This window comes from Lichenostomus cassidix, chromosome 28 (genome assembly GCF_008360975.1).
Source record: "Lichenostomus cassidix isolate B80296 chromosome 28, HeHo_3.0, whole genome shotgun sequence".
Taxonomy (NCBI): domain Eukaryota; kingdom Metazoa; phylum Chordata; class Aves; order Passeriformes; family Meliphagidae; genus Lichenostomus; species Lichenostomus cassidix.
In genome coordinates, this window is record NC_139508.1 from 2218264 (window position 1) to 2240301 (window position 22038).

The following is a 22038-nucleotide window of genomic DNA, read 5'->3' on the forward strand; positions in this document are numbered from 1 at the left end:
GGGGATTTGGAGAATTTTATTCCCTGCATTCCTTGGGAATTTTGGTATTTTTTATTTTATTTTTTTTCTTCCATCCTGAGGAGTTCTGGGGGATTTTGGGGAATTTTATTCACTGGAATCCTTGGGAATTTTGGGAATTTTATTTCCAGAAATCCTTGAGGATTTTGGGTGTTTTATTCCCAGAAATCCATGGGAATTTTGGGCATTTTTTTCCCCAGAAATCCTTGGAAATCTTGTGTGTTTTATTCCCTGGAATCCTTGGGAAATTTGGGAATTTTTTTCCCTGCATTCCTTGGGAAAATTGGGCATTTTATTTGCTGGGATCCTTGGGAATTTTGGGATCTTATTCCTTGAAATTCCTGGGAATCTTAGGTGTTTTATTCCCTGGAATCCTTGGGAATCTTGGGAATTTTATTGCCTGAAATCCTAGGGAATTTTGGAATTATATTCTTTTCCCTCCCAAGGAATCCTTGGGAATCTTGGGAATTTCATTCCCAAAAATCCTCAGGAAAATCTCCATCCCATCCTTTCCCTCCCAGCAATTCCCAATCCCAACAAACCTTCAAATTCCACAATTCCCCCTTTGAAAAACCCCAAAAAACCCAAAAAAAACCCCAAAATTTTTCACCAAAACCTCCACAATTTCAGCTCATTTTACCTCCCTGCGTTGTTTTTTCGGGATGAGGATATTTGGGAATGACCCCAAAAAAAACCCCAAAAAACCCCAAAAAACCTCCCAAAAAAACCCAAATAACCCCCAAAAAAACCCCAAAAAACCCCAAAATTTTTCACCAAAACCTCCACAATTTCAGCTCATTTTCCCTCCCTGCGTTGTTTTTTCGGGATGAGGATATTTGGGAATGACCCCAAAAAAAACCCCAAAAAACCTCCCAAAAAAGCCCAAATAACCCCAAAAAAACCCCCCAAAAACCCCAATTTTTCACCAAAACCTCAACTATTTCAGCTCATTTTCCCTCCCTGGGTTGTTTTTTTGGGATGAGGATATTTGGGAATGTTGGGCTGAGTCTAATTCTGGATTTTTCCCAGATTTTCCCTGTTTTTCAGACCTGAACAAGGCGTGTGGCAATGCAATTGATGGTCACAACCTCCACACTTTCAGCTCATTTTCCCTCCCTGGGTTGTTTTTTTGATCCAATAAAATCCAGGAATGTCGGGATAAGGCTAATTCCGGATTTTCCTGGATTTTTCCGGATTTTCCCGGATTTTCCCTGGATTTTTCCCAGTTTTTCCAGCCCTGAACAAGGCATGTGGCAATGCCATGGATAGTCACGACCTCAACAATTTTCGGTCATTTTCCCTTCCTGGGTTTTTTTTTTGATCCAATAAAATCAGGGAATGTTGGGCTGAGTCTAATTCTGGATTTTCCTGGATTTCCCGGGATTTTTAGGATTTTTCAGACCTGAACAAGGCGTGTGGCAATGCCATGGATGCTCACAACCTCCACAATTTCACCTCATTTTTCCTCCCTGGTTTGTTTTTTGGGTACAAAAAAAATTGGGGAACGTGGGGATAAGACTAATTCTGGATTTTCCCGGATTTTTCCTGTATTTTCCGGGATTTTCCCATTGTTCCAGACCTGAACAAGGCGTGTGGCAATGCCATGGATGCTCACGAAGCTGCTCAGATGCACCAGAACTTCTCCCAGCAGCTGCTGCAGGATCACATCGAGGCGTGCAGCCTGCCCGAGCACAACCTCATCACGGTGAGAATCATTTATTTTAAATTTTTATTTGTTTTTTATTGATTTGTGATCACATCGAGGCGTGCAGCCTGCCCGAGCACAACCTCATCACGGTGAGAATCATTTATTTTAAATTTATATTTGATTTTTATTGATTATTTATTGATTTGTGATCCCATCGAGGTGTGCAGCCTGCCTGAGCACAACCTCATCACGGTGAGAATCATTTATTTTAAATTTTTATTTGTTTTTTAATTATTTGTGATCACCTCGAGGCGTGCAGCCTGCCCGAGCACAACCTCATCACGGTGAGATTGATTTGTTTGAAATTATTTATTTGATTTTTTTTTTATTATTTATTGATTTTTGATCACATCGAGGCGTGCAGCCTGCCCGAGCACAACCTCATCACGGTAAAATTCCTGAAATTTATTTATTTTTTATTTTATTTTATTGATTTGTGATCACATCGAGGCGTGCAGCCTGCCCGAGCACAACCTCATCACGGTGAGAATTTATTTATTTTATTGTGAAATTTATTGATTATTTATTGATTTTTGATCACCTCGAGGCGTGCAGCCTGCCCGAGCACAACCTCATCACGGTGAGAATTTATTTATTTTATTGTAAAATTTTATTTTTATTGATTTATTTGTGATCACATCGAGGTGTGCAGCCTGCCCGAGCACAACCTCATCACGGTGAGAATTCCTGAAAAATCCCAAAATTTATTCATTTTTTATTGATTATTTATTGATTTTTGATCACATCGAGACGTGCAGCCTGCCTGAGCACAACCTCATCACGGTAAAATACTTTTGATTTAAATTTTTATTTGTTCTTAAATTTTTTTATTTTAATTTTTTTATTTTTGTTTTTTATTTTTTGTTTTTTATTTATATTTTTATTTTTAAAATTTTGTTTTTATTTTTAATTATTTATTTTAAATTTTTTTATTTTTTAAATTTATTTTCTTTATTTTTTATTTATTACGATAATAACGCCGTTATTAAATAATTTAGTTTAATAATTTGTAATCTATAAAAAACAAAGAAATAATTAAGAATTTTTATTTACATTTTGTTTATTTTAAATAAATAACAAATTCATTCTTATTTCAATGAGTTATTTATTATTAAATTACTCCTAAACTATTACGCTTATTTAAATTATTATTAATTATATAAAAACACGTATAAAAATATACAGTAATTATAATAATAAAATAATTATTCTATTAATTAATTCATTGTAATTAATTTTTTCCAGTGGACAGATGGACCTCCTCCAGTCCAATTCCAGGCCCAGAACGGCCCAACCACCAGCCTGGCCAGTCTGCTGTGAGAATTCCCAGAAAATTCCAGCAAATCCATGGAAAAAACCCAGAAAAACAGAAAAAACCCACAAAATTCCAGCAAATCCATGGAAAAAAACCGACAAAAAACATGAAAAAACCTACAAAATTCCAGGAAATCCATGGAAAAAACGACGAAAAATCGCCAAAAACCGAGGGGGGAAGGAAAAAAAAAGGAAAAAATCCATGGAAAAAATTCCCTTCTTCCAGGAAAAGGAAAAGGCAGAGAATTCCTGCTGGTAGTGAGTGAGGATTTGTAGAAAAATCGGGAATTTTCCGGCCGGAAAAACCTCTGGAGGTGAATTTTCCAGGTGGGATTGAGAAGAATCCGGGAATTCCTGGAATTCCTGGGAAAGGAGGGATTGGAATTCTGGAAAATTCCCTGGAAAATTCTCTCACAATTTGCTCAAATTCCCTCAGAATTCCTTCAATTCTCTCCGAATTCTCTACATTCCCTCAGAATTCCCTGAAAAATTCCCTCAGAATTTGTTCAAATTCCCTCAATTCCTTCAGAACTTTCTCAGAATTTCCTCAATTCTCTCAGAATTTTCTGAGAATTCCTTCAGAATTCCCTCAGAATTAACTCGGAATTTCCACAATTCCCTCAGAATTCGCACAGAATTCACTCAATTCCTTTAGAATTCCCTCAGAATTCCTTCAATTCTCTGAGAATTTGCTCAGAATTCCCTGAGAATTCCCTGAATTCCCTCAGAAATCCTTCAATTCCCTCAGAATTCCCTCAGAATTGTCAGAATTAACTCAAAATTCTCTCAATTTCCTCAGAATTCCCTGAATTCCCTCAGAATTTTGCTCAGAATTCCCTTAATTTTCTCAGAATTTCTTCAATTCTCTTACAATTCCCTCAGAATTCCCTGAGAATTTGCTCAATTCCCTCAGAATTCTCAGAATTCCCTGAGAATTTCCTCAGAATTCCCTCAATTTCTTCAGAATTCCCTCAGAATTCCCTGATAATTTCCTCAGAATTTCCTGAATTAACTCAGGATTCCTTCAGTTCTCTCAGAATTTCTTCAGTTCCTTCGGATTTTTTTCAATTCCCTCAATTCTCTGAGAATTCCCTCAGAATTAACTCAGAATTTCCTCAGAATTCCCTGAGAATTTTCTTAATTCCCTCAATTCTCTGAGAATTTCCTCAGAATTCCCTCAGAATTTGCTCCAATTCCCTCAGAATTTTCAGACTTCAATCAGAATTTCCTGAGAATTTGCTCAGAATTCCCTCAATTCCCTCAATTCTCTAAGAATTTGCTCAGAATTCACTGAGAATTTCCTCAGAATTCCTTCAATTCCCTCAGAATTCTCTAAAAATTTGCTCAGAATTAACTCAAAATTCCCTCAATTTCCTCAGAATTCCCTCAGAAGTCCCACAATTCACTCAATTCCCTCAGAATTTCTTCAATTCCCTCAGAATTCTCTCAATTCTCTGAGAATTTGCTCAGAATTCCCTCAATTCCTTAAGAATTCCCTCAGAATTCCCTCAGAATTCTTTGAATTCCCTCAGGATTCCCTTGGAATTTCCTCAGAATTCCCTCAGAATTCGCTCAAATTCTCTCAGAATTTTCAGAATTCCTTCAGAATTCCCTCAGTTTCATCAGAATTCACTCAATTCCTTCAGAACTTCCTCAGAATTTTCTCAATCCTCTCAGAATTTTCTGAGAATTCCTTCAGAATTAACTTGGAATTCCCTGAGAATTCCTTCAATTCCCTCAATTCTCTGAGAATTCCCTCAGAATTCCTTAAATTCTCTCAGAATTCCATCAATTCCCTCAAAATCCTCTCAGAATTCTCAGATTTAACTCACAATTCCCTCAGAATTAACTCAGAATTCCCTGAGAATTCCTTCAATCCCCTCAATTCTCTGAGAATTCCCTCAGAACTTTCAGAATTCGATCAGAATTTCCTGAGAATTTGCTCTGAATTCACTCAATTCCTTCAGAATTCCCTCAGAATTCCTTCAATTCCTTCAGAATCTCTTCAATTCCCTCAATTCTCTGAGAATTCCCTCAGAATTCCCAAAATCTCCATCCTGGTTTTTCCAATCCTTGGGGATATTAAAACCAAAAAAAAAAATCATGGATTGGAGGCAAAACCAGAATTCCCTGAGGGGAAAAATTCCCCAATTTTTTTGGGGAAAAAGAGGAATTTTGGGAATTTCCCACATGCCTTTGGGATTGGGGGGAAAAAATCAGGAATATTCCTGCTGATCCTGAATTTTTTATTTGCCTTAAAAATTTCCCAAATGTTGGGAATTTGGGTTTGAATCCGGATTGATCAAAATCCGGAGGTTTGGGATAAAATTCCATAAAAATCCAGAAGTTTGGGATAAAATTCCATAAAAATCCAGAAGTTTGGGATAAAATTCCTTCCCTTTTCCCAGGTTTTTCCAGGTTGAATTCCCAGTTCTAGCCCAGGTTTTTTGGGATTTTTCCAGCCAAGTTTTCCCCAGAAAGTTGGGAATGCTGAATTGCAGGAAAGAGCTGGAATTTTTCCAGGTTTTGGGAGGAAATTCCAAGGTTTTGGGCTGAAATTCTCAAATTTTGGGATGAACTTCGCAGGTTTTGGGACAAAATTATCCAACTTTTGGGATGAAATTCCCAAATTTTTGGATGAAATTCACAGACTTTGGGCTGAAATTTCCAAATTTTTGGATGAAATTCCCAGTTTGGGGTGAAATTTTTCAGATTTTAGGACAAAATTCCCAATTTTTGGGCTGAAATTTCCCAAATTTTCTGGTAAAATTTCCAGGTTTTGGGACTAAATTCCCAAATTTGAAATTTCTACATTTTGGGTCTGAAATTTGTACATTTTGGGATGAAATTTCCCAAATTTTGGGCTGAAATTTCCCAAATTTTGGGGCGAAATTCTCAGATTTTGGCCTAAAATTCCCAATTTTGGGATGAAATTCCCAAATTTTGGCCTGAAATTTCCAGAGTTTTGGATGAAATTGTCAGATTTTAGGACAAAATTCCCAATTTTTGGGCTGAAAATTCCACACTTTGGTCTGAAATTCCCAACTTTTGGGCTGGAAAAAGCTCCAATCGCAGGGCAGGGACACTTTCCACTATCCCAGGATTCTCCCTGGATTTGGACAATTCCAGGAGCAGCCAAATCCTCGGAATTCCAGCCCAAAAAATCGGGAAAAATTTGGGAAAAATCCCAATCCCGCAGAGCTGTGCTTGGGGCTGAACCTTTCCCAAGGAATTCCCAGGAATTCCCAAAAAATTCCCAATTTTCTGCCTCAAAAGGAGGTGAATTTCCACCTCAACATCCATAAATTCCATGGAAAATCCTCCTGGAATTTCCTCCCCTTGGAGGATTTGAGTTTCTCGAAGCTCCAGAGAGTTTTTCCCACTTTGGAATTCCCAAAATTCCTGAAATTCCCGGTGATTTTCCATCCCTGCCATCCCGGACAATGTACAGAGCTTTTTACCACTTGTATATTAAATTATTTAATAGTTTTTTTCCGTGTTTTTGTTGGTTTGTTTTTGGGGGTTTTTAAATGGAATTTTCATAGGAAATAATCTTGGAATTTTAGTGGAATTTCAACTTTTCTTCGGGAGGATTCTTTCCGTCATTCCCGGATTTCCCTGGCTTGGAATGGCCAAGGAATTTGGGAAAATTCAGAATGATGCTGAGGGTGAAATACTTTTGGGAATGAGCCTGGTGGGTTCGGTTCTTCCCATCCTGGGATTCTAAGGGTTAAATCCTTTCGGGAATAATCCCAAGGATTAAATTCTTTAGGGAATGATCCTGATGAGTTCAGGTTATCCTGTCCCAACATTCCAATGGTTAAATTCTTTGGGAATGATCCTAAGGATTAAATCCTTTCAGGAATGATTCCAGTGGGTTCAGCTCATCCCATCCTCGGATTCTAAGGGTTAAATCCCTTCGGGAACAATCCCGAGGGTGACATTCCTTCTGGAATGATCCTCAAGGATTAAATCCTTTCAGGAATGGTCCTGGTAGGGTTAAATCCCTTTGGGAATGATCCCAATGATTAAATTCTTTGGGAATGATCCCGAGGGTGAAAATCTTTAGGGCATGATCCCGATGGGTTCGGCTCATCCCGTCCTGGGACTCTAAGGGTTAAATCCTTTCGGGAATGATCCCAAATGTTAAATCCCCTTGGGAATGATCCTAGTGGGTTCGGCTGATCCCATCCTGGGATTCTAAGGGTTAAATCCCAATGGGAATGATCCCAAATGTTAAATCCTTTCAGGAATGCTCCCGAGGGTTAAATCCTTTCGGGAATGATCCGAAGGGTGAAATCCCAATGGGAATGCTCCGAAGGGTTAATTCCTTTCGGGAATGATCCCGAGGGTTAAATCCCAGTTGTAATCATCCCACAGGTTAAATCTTTTCGGGAATGATCCCAAGGGTTAAATCCCAATTGGAATGATGCCGAGGGTTAATTCCTTTCGGGAATGCTCCGAAGGGTTAATTCCTTTCGGGAATGCTCCCGACGGTGACATTCCAGCGGCACTGACCGCACGGGGCTCGGCCGGGCCGGAGCGGGCAGCGCTGAGCACATCGCACCGGCCGGGGAGGAGCCGAACCGGCACCGGGAGCTGATCCATCGGCACCGGCATCTCCTCATCCTCCGGGACCGGGACCGGCACCAGGATCGGGATCTGTCCCGGTACCGCAACGGGATTCACTTCCTGCCCCCGGTACCGACCGGAGCTGCTCCGGGACCGGATCAACACCGGGACCAACGCTCCTTATCCCCACCCCAGCATCTGCTCGCGGTACCGGCACCGGACCGGGACCTCATCCCCTGCTCCCGGCCCTATTCCCGGTACCGGTATCGGCACTGACTGGAGCTGCTGCGGGACCGACCCGGGCCGGGATTTCAGCCCCAGCGCCCGGCTGATCCCGCGGGTCCGGGGCCTGCCCCTGGTACCGGTACCGACCGGAGCTGCTCCGAGACCTTATCCGTGCCCCCGGTACCGGCCGGAGCTGCTGCGGGACCGGATCAGCACCGGGACCAACCCTCGGGATCTGCTCCCGGTACCGCCAGCGACCGGAGCTGTTCCAGGAGCGGAGCGGGACCTCATCCCCTGCTGCCGGTACCGGCCGGACTGCTCCGGGACCGAACCGGACCGGGACCTCATCCCCTGTTGCCTGCCTGGCCCCTGCTGCCGGTACCGGCCGGAGCTGCTGCGGAACCGGCCCGGGATGGGATCGGGATCAACTCTCCTTCTCCCCAGCCCGGGCTCTGCTCCTGTCCCGGCCCGCCCTGTGCTTCGGGATCTGCTCCCGGTACCGGCACCGGGCCCAGCCCCTCATCCCGGCTCTGCCCCTGTTCCCGGTACCGGGCCCAGCCCCTCTCCGCGGCTCCCTGCCCTGTTCCCGGTACCGGCACCGGGCCCAGCCCCTCACTCCCGGCCCTGCCCTGGCTCCCAGCCCTGCCGCCGCTCCCGGCCGAGCCGCCCCAGGCCCAGCCCCGCTCCCGATGGCTCCCGCTCGCTCCCGCTCGCTCCCGCGGCTCCCCGGGGCAGTTTCCCCTCAGCACCCGCAGCTCTGCCCCGGCCGCAGCCCCGCCCTCAGAACCGGCTCGGCCGGGCTCCGGTGCCTCCCCCCGCTTCCTGCCGCCGGCCCCCCCTATCTGCGGCCCCAGCGCGGCCTGCGCGGGCGGATAAGGGCGGCTGGAGCGGCGGCTCCTCCCCGCGGGCAGCGCATCACCTCAGCCGGCCCCGGCAGGAGCGAGCGCCGCTCGGCCGCGGGGGGACCCGCCGGGAGGAGCCATGCCGGCCGCGCCGCGCCGCCCTGCCCCGCCCACGACCCGCGGGCAGCGTTCCTATTGGCTGACTCTGCCCGCTCGCGGCGTTCTATTGGATGGAACATCCGTCAATCAAATGTAAACCACGCCTTTTTGTCCCTTCACAGCAGGGGCGAAGCGCGCACCACGGGGGCGCGGCGCTGATTGGTTAATGCGCCCGTCAATCAAAACCAGGCCGCGCCTCTTTCCCTCACCGCTTACTACGGGAGGTGGGGCTAAAACCGGCTCTCCTCGTTGATTGGCTACGAGCCGGTCAACCCAGCTTCCCATTGGGCGGCGCGGCCGTCAATCATTAGTTTGAAGCTTAAAAAAAAACCCACCCAACGCGGCGCCCCAGGCCTGGGCAGGGGGCGTGGCCGGGCGCGAGGGTGTCCCAAATCTGCCTGGCAACGGGGGGGGGTCCCCGGGGGGCGCGATGGCGGCGGGGAGGACAGCGGAGGGGAAGGGGCGAAGGGGAGGGAGGGGAGAGGGAGGGCAGGGAGAGGGGAGGGGAGAGGCCGGGCGGGGCGGAGGGCGAGGGGGGGCGGGTCTCCCTGCGCGCGCAGCCCCCCCCGCCCCCCCCTCCTGTCAGTGGCCACCTGAGGGAGCCGCCTCCCCTCCCCCCACGGCCCCAGTCCGGGCCGGGCCCCGCTGAGGAGGAGGAGGAGGCGGCTCTGAGGGGGCTCCGGACAGTGAGTGACACCCGCGGCCCGGCCATCCCCGCGGCGCGGGCACGGGGATCGGGGACACCCCCTCACTCGTCCCCCCTTGCCCCGAGGGGCGCTCGGGGCGGCGGAGGGGAGGGAGGAGCGGGAGGAGTGCGAGGGGCCAGGGGGGTGGGGGGGGCCCGGCCGTGAGGGGAAAGCGGGGGCGGGAAAGGCGGCCATGGCGAGCGGGGAGCGCTGAGGGGAACTGGGGTGAGCGGCGCAGAGCCCGCAGCCGTGAGGGGAGCCGAGAGCGGGCTGCTCCGGGGGGGCGGAAAGTGCGGCGGGCCGCCAGCGAGGGGGGGAGGAGAACCGTAATAAAAAAAAAAAAAAAAGCGAAAAAAAAAAAAAGAGAAAAAAAGAAGCGAAGGTTGGGAAGTCCGAGGGGAGGGTGGGCACGGCTGAGGGGGTGCCAGGGAGGAGCGGGAGTGCATCCTGGGAGTTGCCCGATAGGCACAGCCACCAGAGCATGTCAGCAAAGGCGGATTATTGGTGCCACAGCCTTGGGAAGGCGGGGGAGGGGAGTGGGGGAGGGGACGGGCCACCTCCGGGGCCACCAGGGCCACCACGGGGCCACCAGGGCCACCACAGGGCCGGCGGGCCGGCGGCAGGGCCTGAGGGGATCGTGAGGGGAGAGAGACTGAGGGAGAGACTGAGAGAGGCAGAGCAGAGCGGCGCTCCGGCAAGCGGGATAAAGTTTGGGCTCGGGGCGGGGAAAGGCTGTGAGGGGAGAGAGAGAGAGCGGGGAGAGAGTGAGGGGAAAGGTGAGGAGTTGGGGAAAAACTGGGGGAAAAGCGGGTTGGAGAAGGTGAGGGGTTTGAGGATGAGGTGAGGGGTTGGGGGAAAAGATGAGGGAGTTGGGGAAAAAAGATGAGGAGTTTGGGGAGCTGGGGTTTGGGGAAAACTGAGGAGTTTGGGGGAGATGAGGTTTGGGTGAGGGGTTTGGGGAAAAGCTGAGGGGTTTGGGGAAAAGCTGAGGGGTTTGGGGAAAAGCTGAGGGGTTTGGGGAAAAACTGAGGGGTTTGGGGGAGAGATGAGGGGTTTGGGGGGAAGAACCGAGGGGTTTGAGGATGACCTGAGAGGTTTGGGGATAAACTGAGGATTTGGGGGAAATGCTGAGGGGTTGGAGAAAAGATGAGGGTTTTGAGGATGAACTGAGGAGTTCGGGGATAAACTGAGGGGTTTGGGGAAAAGATGAGGTTGGGAGAGATGAGGGTTTTGGGGAAAAGCTGAGGGGTTTGGGGGAGAGGTGAGGGTTTTGAGGATAAACTGAGTGTTTGGGGAAGAGCTGAGGAGTTTGGGGATAAACTGAGTGTTTGGGAAAGATGAGGGGTTTGAGGATGAACTGAGGAGTTTGGGGATAAACTGAGGATTTGGGGCAAATGCTGAGGGGTTGGAGAAAAGATGAGGAGTTGGGAAAGATGAAGGTTTTGAGGATAAAATGAGGGGTTTGGGGGAAAGATGAGGAGTTCGGAAAAATGAGGGTTTTGGGGGAAGAACTGAGGGGTTCAGGGTAGAGATGAGGGGTTGGGAAAGATGAGAGTTTAGGGGAAAAGTTGAAGGTTTGGGGAAAAGATGATTTGGGAACGATGAGGGGAAGGATAAGGGTTTGGGGGAAAAAGTGAAGATTTGAGGAAAAGCTGAGGGGTTGGGAAAGATGAGGGTTTGGGGGATAAACTGAGGATTTGGGAAAGATGAGAGTTTAGGGGAAAAGGTGAGGGGTTTGAGGATAAACTGAAGATTTGGGGAAGCTGAGGGAAAGGTAAGGGTTTGGGGGAAAAACTGAGGGTTTGGGGAAGATGAGGAGTTGAGAAAGATGATGGGAAAGGTGAGGATTTGAGAGGAAAAACAGGTTTTGTGAAAGATGAGGGTTTGGGGTTAAACTGAGGAGTTTGGGGTTAAACTGAGGAGTTTACTCCCTCAGTTTACTCCCTCAGTTTAACTGAGGGAAAAGAAAAGATGAGGAGTTGGGAGAGATGAGGGTTTTGGGGAAAAACTGAGGATTTGGGGATAAATAGAATTTGGAGAAGTTGAGGAGTTGGGAAAGATGAGGGTTTGGGGATGAAACTGAGGGGTTTGGGAAAGATGAGGATTTTGGGATAAACTGAGGGGTTTGGGGATAAACTGAGGGTTTGGGAAAGATGAGAGTTTAGGGGAAAAGCTGAGGGGTTTGAGGAAAAGCTGAGGAGTTGGGGGATAAACCGGGGATTAGGGGATGAACTGAGGATTTGGGGAAGCTGAGGGGTTGGGGAAAAACTGAGGAGTTGGGAAAGATGAGAGTTTGGGGGATGAACTGAGGGGTTTGGGGATAAGCAGGATTTGGGGGAAAAGCTGAGGAGTTTGAGGGTTTGAGGGATAAAAATTGAGGATTTGAGGAAAAGATGAGGAGTTGGGAAAGATGAGGAATTGGGGAAAAGCTGAGGGTTTGGGGATGAACTGAGGGTTTGGAGAAGCTGAGGAGTTTGGGGGAAAAACAGGATTTGAGGAAAAGATGATGAGTTGGGGAAGCTGAGGAGTTTGGGGGAAAAACTGAGGACTTGGGGATAAACAGGATTTGGAGAAGTAGAGAAAAAAGATGAGGGTTTGGGAAAAAGCTGAGGATTTGGAAAAGCTGAGGATTATGGGGAAAAGCTGAGGATTTAAAGAAAAGCCGAGAGTTTGGTAAAGATGAGAGTTTGGGGGGAAAACTGAAGATTTGGGAAAATCTGGGAGTTTGGGGAAAAGCTGAGAGTTTGGGAAAGCTGAGGATTTGGGGGAAAAACTGAAGATTTAGGAAAAGCTGAGAGTTTGGGGAAAAGCTGAGTTTGGGAAAAAGCTGAGATTTCCAGGGAAAATCTGAGAGTTAGGGGGAAAAACTGAAGATTTTGGAAAGCTGAGGATTTGGGGAAAAAGCTGAGAGTTTTGGGGAAAAAACTGTACATTTGGGGGAAAAACTGAAGATTTGGAAAAGCTGAGGAGTTTGGGGAAAACTGAAGATTTAGAGAAAAGCTGAGAGTTTGGGAAAAAATTGAGATTTCCAGGGAAAATCTGAGGGTTTGGGGGAAAAACTGAACATTTCGGAAAGCTGAGAGTTTGGGAAAACTGAGGTTTTAGAGAAAAGCTGAGAGTTTGGGGGAAAAACTGAAGATTTGGGAAAAGCTTAAGACTTCCAGGGAAAATGCAAACCCACTGGAATTCCCCAGAGGCCACAGGATAAACTGAGAGTTTGCTGGAAAAATACAAATTTTGGGGGAAAACTCAGGATTTTGGGGGGGAAAAGCTGGAAAACTCCAGGAAAATCTGTTGGAAAATCCGAGATTTTCGGGTAAAATGTGAGATTTTGTCCCAAAAATCTGAGATTCTGTTGGAAAAACTTGAGATTTTATTGGAAAATTTGAGGGTTTGGAGTGAAACCCTCTGGTCTGGTCCCAAAATCCAGGTTTTTTCTCCCAAAATCCAAGTTTTTTCCCCCAAAATCCTCTTTTTTACCCCCAAAAATCCAGTTTTTTCCCCCCAAATCCAGTTTTTCCCCCTAAAATCCATTTTTTTCCCTCCAAAATCCAGGTTTTTTCCCCCAAAAATCCAGTTTTTCTCCCCCAAAATCCAAGTTTTTTCCCCCAAAATCCAGGGTTTTTCCCCCAAAATCCACTTTTTTTTCCCCCAAAATCCACTTTTTTTCCCCAAAAATCCAATTAATTCCCAATTTCCCTCTATTTCTCTCCCTTTTCCTTCTCTTTCATTCCTCTTCTCCCTTTTCTCCCTTTTTTCCTCCAAACTTTGGTGAAAATTCCCATTTTTTCCTCCAAAATTCCCAATTTCAGGGAGGCTGGTTGGCAAAATTTAGGGATTGCAAGGATGGAAATTCTCCAATTTGGAAAAAAAACTTCATTTTTCCTTAAACTTCAGGAAGAAAAAGACTTTTTTGGAACTAAAACTCCTGAAAAACTTGGGAATTGCAGCTTGCTGAGCCCAGAGCAGTGAGAAATGCCAAGAAAATCTTGGAATATTTCAATTTTTAGGGATTTTAGGAGAGGAAAATCAGGGATTTAGCAGGAAATTGGGTTTGAAAATGAGGATTTTGGGTTTTTTTCCCTCAGAAAAGGTAGGAAAAAAGGAATTTTGGGAAAGTTGAAGGAGAAATCCAAAATCTGGGAATAAATCCTGAAAAAATCCCATTTTGTGCTCCTGGAAATCCCAAAATCCTGGGAAAATTTAGGGATTGATTCCCAAAATCCTGCAGGAATTCAGCAGGAAAAGAGGAATTTTTATTGGGAATTCCCAATTTTTGGCTGGAATATCCCAAAAAAACAGGGAATTTGGGGTTTTCCATAGGATATTCCCATTTTTTTGGCTGCTATGTCCCAAAAAACGAGGAAATTAGGGATTTTAATGGGGAATTCCCTTTTTTTTTTTGGCTGGAATATCCCAAAAAAAAGGGGGAATTTGGGGTTTTCCTTAGGATATTCCCATTTTTTTAAGCTGGAATGTCCCAAAAAAACCAGGAAATCCAGCAGGAAAAGAGAGTTTTTCACAGGGAATTCCCATTTTTTTCCCCTGGAATATTTTAAAAAAAAGGGAATTATGGAGTTTTCATGGAGAATTCCCTTTTTTTTTGCTGGAATATCCCAAAAAACCAGGGAATTCAGCAGGAAAAAAGGGATTTTCATGGAGAATTCCCATTTTTTTAGGTGGAATATCCCAAGGAAAACAGGGAATTTGGGGTTTTCCATAGGAAATTCCCATTTTTTCCCTGGAATTTCCATGGGGATGTTGGCTGAGTGGGAATTCCTCACAGAATTCCTGAAGATTTTTCCCTAAAGTTTTTCCCAGCCAGGAATTCCATCCCAAAATTCCTCCCAAATTCCCATTTTTTTTCCACTTCCAATCCATTTCCTGGGTTTTTTCTCTCCATCTTTTTTTTGGAATTCCATCCCAAAATCCCACTTTTTTAGGAATTCCATCCCAAAATTCCACTTTTTCTGGGAATTCCATCCCAAAATCCATCTTTTTGTGGGAATTCCATCCCAAAATTCCACTTTTTTAGGAATTCCATCCCGAAATTCCACTTTTTTAGGAATTCCATCCCAAAATTCCAGTTTTTCTGGGAATTCCATCCCAAAATTCCACTTTTTCTGGGAATTCCATCCCAAAATTCCCACTTTTCCCACTTTTTTTTCAGCAGTCCCGAGGGAGATTCCCAAAATATTCCCAAAATATTTCCAAAATATTTCCCGGGAGAGGTTTGGAGCGAAAAAAAAAGGAATTTTTCAAAAGTTTGGGAATCTCAGTAATCCCTGAGAATTCCCATTTCCTGGTGGGAATCCCAAAAAAAATTCCCAAAATCCACTTTGGAAGGAATTCCTGGATATTCCAGGGAAAAAAAAGGAATTTTTTTAGGATAATCCTGGTTGGGTTTTCCCGGAATTTTGATTAAAATTGGATTTTAATGAGGAAAATTAATTTATTCCCAGCAGGAAAAATGGGAATAAAACTTGGAATAAATGGAGAAAATTCACAATCTTGGAGAAAAACAGAAAATTATAAAAATAAGGAATTAATAAAAAATTCCAGGTGATTTTTTAGGATAATCCTGGTTGGATTTTATTGGAATTTTGATTAAAAATTGGATTTTAATGATGAAAAAAGGAATTATTTGGGATTTTTGGGATGAATTCTCCTGGATTTGGGATTTTCCAGGTTCAGTTTGGAGCTGAATATTAACAATTAATTAGGATTAATTAGGATTAATTAATTAGGAATTCCTGAGATTTTCTGGGAGATAAAAAGCAAATCCTGTGGAAAAAAAAATTCAGAATTCTTTCAGTTTGAAAGGAAATTCGGCTTTGAAATCCAAATTTTTGGGATAAATTCCTGAAATTCCCAAACAGGAAAATCCCTGAGGAAAATTTGGAGGAAAATTGGGATTTTTAAAAGTTTTTTTCATGCTGAGAAATTGGGATTTTCCATCCCAAAGTGCTGGAAAATCGAGAAAAAAATCAGATTTTTAGGGAGTTTTTGGGGTTTTCTCTTCCCTGAGTGCGAAAAATTCCCCAAAATTCAAAAAAAATTCCCCAAAAATTCCCAAAATTCCCAATCCTTGAGCTCCTATTTTCCATTTTTCCAGGAATTCCAGGCTGTGGATGTGGAAATTCACAATTCCAAGATTTTTTCAATCCAAAAAAAAAAAATCCAGGAGAGAAAAAGCAGAAAAGATAAAATTTATCCTTAAAAAAAATTCACATTTGGATGAAATTCTGGTAGAATTCCAGGCTGGGAAAAAAAAAAAAAGGAATTTCTGGAGTTATTCTGGAATTTTCCCAGAAAATCCCAGAAAAAATGGGGAAAATTCCTGATTTTTTGGGGTTTTGATCTCAAAAAAAGGGGAAAAAAGGGGAAAAATAATGGGAAAAAATAGGAAAAAAGGGGGAAAAATAATAGGAAAAAAGGGGGAAAAGGGAAAAATGGGGAAAAAATAGGAAAAAAAGGAAAAAATAGAAAAAAGAGGAAAAAGGGGAAAAATAGGGAAAATAAGGAAAAAAGGGGGAAAAATAGGGAAAAAGGAGAAAAAATAGAAAAGAGGAAAAAATAGGAAAAAAGGGGAAAAATGGGAAAAAAGGGGAAAATAGGGGGAAAAGGGGAAAATGGGGAAAAGGGAGAAAAATAGGAAAAAAGGGGGAAAATAGGAAAAAATAGGGAAAAAGGGGAAAAATAGAAAATAGGGAAAAATAGGAAAAAATAGGAAAAAATGGGAAAAACTAGGCTGGAGAGTTTGGAATTTTGGGAATATTCCGATGGAAAAATGGGATTTGGAGCAGAAATTCCCTCAAATTCCAATCCCATGGGAATTTTCCAAAGTTTTCCCCTTTTTTTCCTGGAATTCCAGCTGGAAATGAATCCTGAATTTGATTTTTTTTTTGGGAATGTTTTGGGTGAAATTCCAACCAGGCTGAGCTTTGCCCTCTTGGGTTTTTCTGGGAAAAATCAATTTTTTTTGGGTGGAATTCGGAGAAAATCCTGGATTTTCTCCAGGAGAAAATTGGGAATTTCATCCCAAAAGATTCCAGGCTGCTCCTTCCCTAAATCCCTTTTTTAACTTTCAGCCCAAAAATTCCATTTTTATCTCATTTTTGTGGCTTTTTTTGGGATTCTGGAATTCCCACAATTCCCACAAAATTGTTGATTCCAAAGGATTTTCCCCAAAAATCCCAATTTTCCCTCAAAAATCCCAATTTTCCCCAAAAATCCCAATTTTCCACCATTGCTGGATTCATTCCCGAGGAATAGAATTCCCAGGAATTTGGGGAAATCTCTGGAATTCTGGTCATTCCCAAAGAAATCATCTCCAAATCACATCCTGAGAGATTTTTTCCCATTTTTCTTTAAGGTCAAGTTCATCCCAAACTTCTGAAATCCCAAAAAACCCCAAAATTCCATCCTGAAATCCCCAAAAACCCCAAAAAACCCAAAATTCCCCAAAATCCCCCAAAATTCCATCCCAAAATTCCCCAAAAAACCCAAAATTCCATCCCAAAATTCCCCAAAATCCCCCAAAATTGCATCCCAAAAGTCCCCAAAAAACTTGGAATTCCATCCTGAAATCCCCAAAAATCCCCAAAATTCCATCCCAACATCCCAAAACCCACTGGAATTCCATCCTGAAATCCTAAAATTCCCAGAATTCCATCCCAAAATTCCCAAAAAAAGTGGATTTAAAGCTTTTCCGATGTAAAAAATCCTGGAATTTGGGGTTTTTTTTTAAGGTTGGATTTTTATCTTGAAAGGAAAATGAGGGAAAAAAAATTGGGATTGGGTTGGGAATAATAATTAATAATTAATAATAATAACTAATAATAATTAATAATTAATAATTAATAATTAATAATAATTAATAATGCAGCTCCGAATTCCTGCTGCTCTCAATTCCCTCGAAAATAAGTGAATTCCCGAATTTTCAGTGAAATTCCTGCAATTCCTCCTGAAATTCCATAGAAATCTCTTTTCCCTGCATCTGGGAATTCGGATTTGGGGGAAATTTGTGGGATTTGGGGAGAATTCCGTGAGATTTTGGGGGAAATTCCACAGGATTTTGGGGGAAATTCTCCGGGATTTGGGGAGAATTTGTCAGAATTTGGGGAGAATTCTGTGGGATTTTAGGGAAAATTCTCTGGGATTTGGGGAGAAGTCCATGAGATTTTGGGGAAAATCCCACAAGGTTTTGGGATCGGGAATTCTCTGGGATTTGGGGGGAAATTTGCCAGGATTTAGGGAGAATTCTTTGGGATTTGGGGAGAATTCTCCAGGTTTTGGGGGAAATTTGTCAGAATTTGGGGGAAATTTGTGAGAATTGGGGGAGAATTCCATGGGATTTGGGGAAAATCCCACCAGATTTTGGGGAAAATTCTCCGGGATTTTGGGGGAAATTCTCTGGGATTTGGGGAGAATTCCATGAGATTTGGGGAAAGTTCCACAGGATTTTGGGATCGGGAATCCTCTGGGATTTGGGGGGAAATTTGCCAGGATTTGGGGAGAATTCCATGAGATTTGGGGGAAATTCTCCAGATTTAGGGGGAATTCTCTGGGATTTGGGGGAAATTTGCCAGGATTTTGGGATCGGGAATTCCGTGAGATTTGGGGAGAATCCCACAGGGTTTTGGGATCGGGAATTCTCTGGGATTTGGGGGAAATTTGTCAGAATTTGGGGAGAATAGCATGAGATTTGGGGAGAATCCCACAGGGTTTTGGGATTGGGAATTCTCTGGGATTTGGGGGAATTCGCCAGGAGGATTTGGAATTCTCAGGGTGCCATGGCTGCGGGGATGGTTTGGGATTGGGGATTATTTAGGATCAGGGATGGTTTGGGAAGAAGAATTATTTGGGATCAGGGATGTTTTGGGAACAGGAGTGTTTTGAGATCAGGGATGTTTTGGGAATGAGGATTTTTTGGGATTGGGAATGTTTTGGGATCAGGGATGTTTTGGGATTGGGGATTGTTTGGGATCGGAGATTTTTTGGGATCAGGGATGTTTTGGGAATGAGGATTTTTTGGGATCGGGAATGTTTTGGGATCAGGGTTGTTTTGGGATTGGGGATTGTTTGGGATCGGAGATTATTTAGGATCAGGGATGGTTTGGGAAAAGGGATGTTTTGGGATCAGGGATGGTTTGGGATCGGGGATTTTTTGGGAAGAACAATTATTTGGGATCAGGGATGTTTTGGGAATGAGGATGTTTTGGGATCGGAGGATTATTTGAGAACAGGGATTGTGTGGGATCGGAGATGGTTTGGGATCGGGGATGGTTTGGAAATGAGGATTATTTGGGATCGGAGATTTTTTGGGATCAGGGATATTTTGGGATCAGCCCCGCCCTGGCCTCACTCCGCTGCTCTCCCCGTTCTCTGCCTGCTCCGGTAACCCCGCGGGGCTGCGGCACTGCCACTGTCCCGGGAGTGTCCCCTCTGTCCCGGGAGTGTCCCCTCTGTCCCGGGATTGTCCTGGCATTGTCCCCTCTGTCCCGGGAGTGTCCTGGGGTTGTCCCCTCTGTCCCAGCTCTGTCCCCTCTGTATTTCCCCGCTCTGTCCCCCCGGCTGTCCCCACTGTGTCACCGCTGGATTCTCCCTCACTGTCCCCTCACTGTCCCCTCACTGTCCCCTCACTGTCCCCGCTCTGTCCCCGCTCTATTCCCCCTCTGTCCCCTCGCTGTACTCTCCCCTGCTGTCCCCGCTCTGTCCCCACCATGTCCCCTCATGTCCCCCTGCTGTCCCTGCTCTATTCCCCTCTGTCCCCTCGCTGTACTCTCCCCTGCTGTCCCCGCTCTGTCCCCACCATGTCCCCTCATGTCCCCCTGCTGTCCCTGCTCTATTCCCCTCTGTCCCCTCGCTGTGCTCTCCCTTCTGTCCCACTCGCTCACCACTCTGTCCCCTCGCTGTCCCCGCTCTGTCGCCTGCTCTCCCCGCGCTGTCCCCTCGCTGTATTCACCCCTGCTGTCCCACACTGTCCCCTCTGTCCCACTCACTGTCCCTCGCTGTCCCACACTGTCCCCTCGCTGAATTCACCCCTACTGTCTCCTCACTGTCCCCTGCTGTCCCCTCGCTCTCCGCTCTCCCCTGCCGTCCCACAGTCCCTCACTGTCCCCTCGCTGTATTCACCCTTGCTGTCCCCTCTATCCCCTCACTGTCCCCTGCTGTCCACTCTCTCCCCTCGCTCTCCCCCACACTGTCCCTCACTGTCCCTCCCTCTCCCTTGCTATCCCCACACTGTCCCCTCCCTGCCCCTCGCTGTCCCCTGGTGTCCCTCGCTGTCCCCTCACTGTCCCCTGCTGTCCCCTCGCTGTACTCTCCCCTGCTGTCCCTCACTGTCCCCCTACTGTCCCCTCTATCCCCACACTGTCCCCTCGCTGTATTCACCCCTGCTGTCCCCTGCTGTCCTCCCGTCCCCCACACTGTCCCCTCTATCCCCACACTGTCCCCTGCTGTCCCCTCCCTGTCCCCTCTCTCCGCCTCCCCTGCTGTCCCTCACTGTCCCACACTGTCCCCTCTATCCCCACACTGTCCCCTGCTGTTCCCTGCCGTCCCCTCGCTCTCCGCTCTTCCCTCCTGTCCCCTATCCCTCCCTGTCCCTCCCTGTCCCCTGCTGTCCCCTGCTGTCCCCTGCTGTCCCGTCGCTCTCCGCTCTCCCCTCCTGTCCCCTCTCTCTCCGCTCTCCCCTCCTGTCCCCTCTATCCCCTCCCTGTCCCCTGCTGTCCCCTCTCTCTCTCTCCTGTCCCCTCTCTCTCCCCACGTGCTCCTCTCCCCACCCCGCGTCCCGCGCGCCCCCCGCCCCGCCGCCCCAGCCAATCGCCATCCTCCTCTCATCGCCCGCGCCACCGCTGCGGCCAATGGCGGCTCGCGACACAAACCTGCTGCGCTGCCCTGGCCGGAAGCGGCTCGGCGGGGCTCGGCTCTGTCCCGGGTCAGTCCCGCTTTATCGCCGCTCTGTCGCCGCTTTATCGCGATATCCTCCCGCTTCCGTCCCGCCGCTCTCCCCGCCTCTGTCCCCGGCCCGTCCCGCCGTGTCCCCAGCGCCAGCCCCGCTCGGCTCGCCCCGCCCCGCGCATGCTCGGCGCCGCCGCCGCGACTCCATGTGTGAGCAGCGCGACTCGGCACGGCGGAGCGCTCGGAGCGCCGGGCTGCCCGGGCGGCGGCGACAGCCGGGGACACCGAGGGGACAGCCAGGAGACAGCCCGGGGACGGCCGGGGGACAGCCGGGGCACAGCGGGGAGGTGGCGGCGCTCGGATGCGGCGGGGAGGAGGCGGCGGAGTGAGTTGGCGAGGAAAAGTTCTGCGGGGCGCATTGTGTGCGGAGCGGGCCGGGAACGGGACGGAACGGAACGGAACGGGACGGAACGGGAGAGATCCCGATAGCGGGGCGGGAGGAGCGGCCGGGGGTGAGGAGAGCTGCCGGCGAGTTCCGGTCCGGCCCGGCGGAGAGCAAAGTCCCGGCAGCGCGGCGGGCAGGGGAGGAGCTGCGGCCGGAGGGACAGCCGGGATGGAGCGGGATAAACCGGGATATGGACCGGGATAAACCGGGATAAACCGGGGAGATAAACCGGGGATGGAGCGGGGCTCCCGGGAACCCCGAAGTTCGCCGCCCGCCGAGCGCCGCCGGCTTTTGTTCGCCGTTTGTTTGGGAAAGTTGGTGCAGCTCGGAGCCGGGCCGCTTCCTCTTCCTCCTCCTCCTCATCATCCTCTTCCTCTCCGGCCCTCCTCCTCCTCTTCCTCCCTCTTGTCGGCCTTCCTGCTCTTCCTCCTCTCTTACTCTTCCTCCTCTCTCTTCTTCCTCTCTCCTCCTCCTCTCTCTTCTTCCCTCCTCTTCCTCCTCCTCATCATCCTCCTCCTCTTCCTCCCTCTTGTCTGCTTCTTACTCTTCCTCCTCCTCCTCTCTTACTCTTCCTCCTCTCTCTTCTTCCTCTCTCCTGCTCTTCCTGCTCTTCCTCTCTCTTCCTCTTCCTCCTCTTCCTCCTCTTCCTCTTCTTCCTGCTTTTCCTCCTCTTCCTCCTGCTCTTCCTCCTCCTTCTCGTCTTCCTCCTCTCCCTCCTCCTCCTGATATCTCTCCTCCTCCTCCTCCTCCTCTCTCTTACTCTTCCTCCTCTCCCTCCTCCTGCTCTTCCTCCTCTCTCCTCCTCTTCCTCCTGCTCTTCCTCCTCCTTTCTCTTCCTCCTCTCCCTCTTCTCTCTCTTCCTCCTCCTCCTCCTCCTCTCTCTCCCTCTCTCCTCCTCCCCCTCCCGCTCCCTCCCCCCGCTCGGTGTCACTTTGGCCACTCGGGCGACACGAGGACCCTCCGGTCACCCCTTCCGGTCACCCGCGCCGTGTCCGGTTAGTCCCCGCTGGCCGAGCCCCGTGTCCCCCCTGGTGTCCCCCCCGGGATTTCCGTGTCCCCCCGGTGTTTCCGTGTCCCCCCGGGATTTCTGTGTCCCCCTGCTGTCCCCCCGGTGTTTCCGTGTCCCTCCCGCTGTCCCCCCGCTGTCCCCCCGGTGTCGCTGGCCTC

At 47.4% G+C, this 22038-nt stretch overlaps 2 protein-coding genes across 5 annotated transcripts in view; both read left to right on the plus strand.

Moving 5' to 3' along the window:
• MAU2 (MAU2 sister chromatid cohesion factor) overlaps window positions 1-3210 on the plus strand; it is a 30154-nt gene extending 26944 nt beyond the window's left edge. Inside the window, exons 18-19 of the mRNA XM_085040827.1 lie at window positions 1596-1723; window positions 2972-3210. Coding sequence (XP_084896953.1) covers window positions 1596-1723; window positions 2972-3046 — 203 coding nt within the window. The 3' untranslated portion in view covers window positions 3047-3210. The remainder of the gene's footprint in view (window positions 1-1595; window positions 1724-2971) is intronic.
• A 6195-nt stretch (window positions 3211-9405) lies between these two features.
• LOC146426149 (transcriptional repressor p66-alpha-like) overlaps window positions 9406-22038 on the plus strand; it is a 52872-nt gene continuing 40239 nt past the window's right edge. For 2 of the 4 annotated variants that reach the window (XM_085040741.1, XM_085040745.1), the window contains exon 1: window positions 9406-9524. The gene's annotated coding sequence lies outside the window, so the exon portion shown is untranslated. Of the gene's footprint in view, window positions 9525-20361; window positions 20812-21773; window positions 21867-22038 lie in introns of those variants that run through there. The other 2 variants (XM_085040742.1, XM_085040743.1) reach the window with 2 other exon arrangements.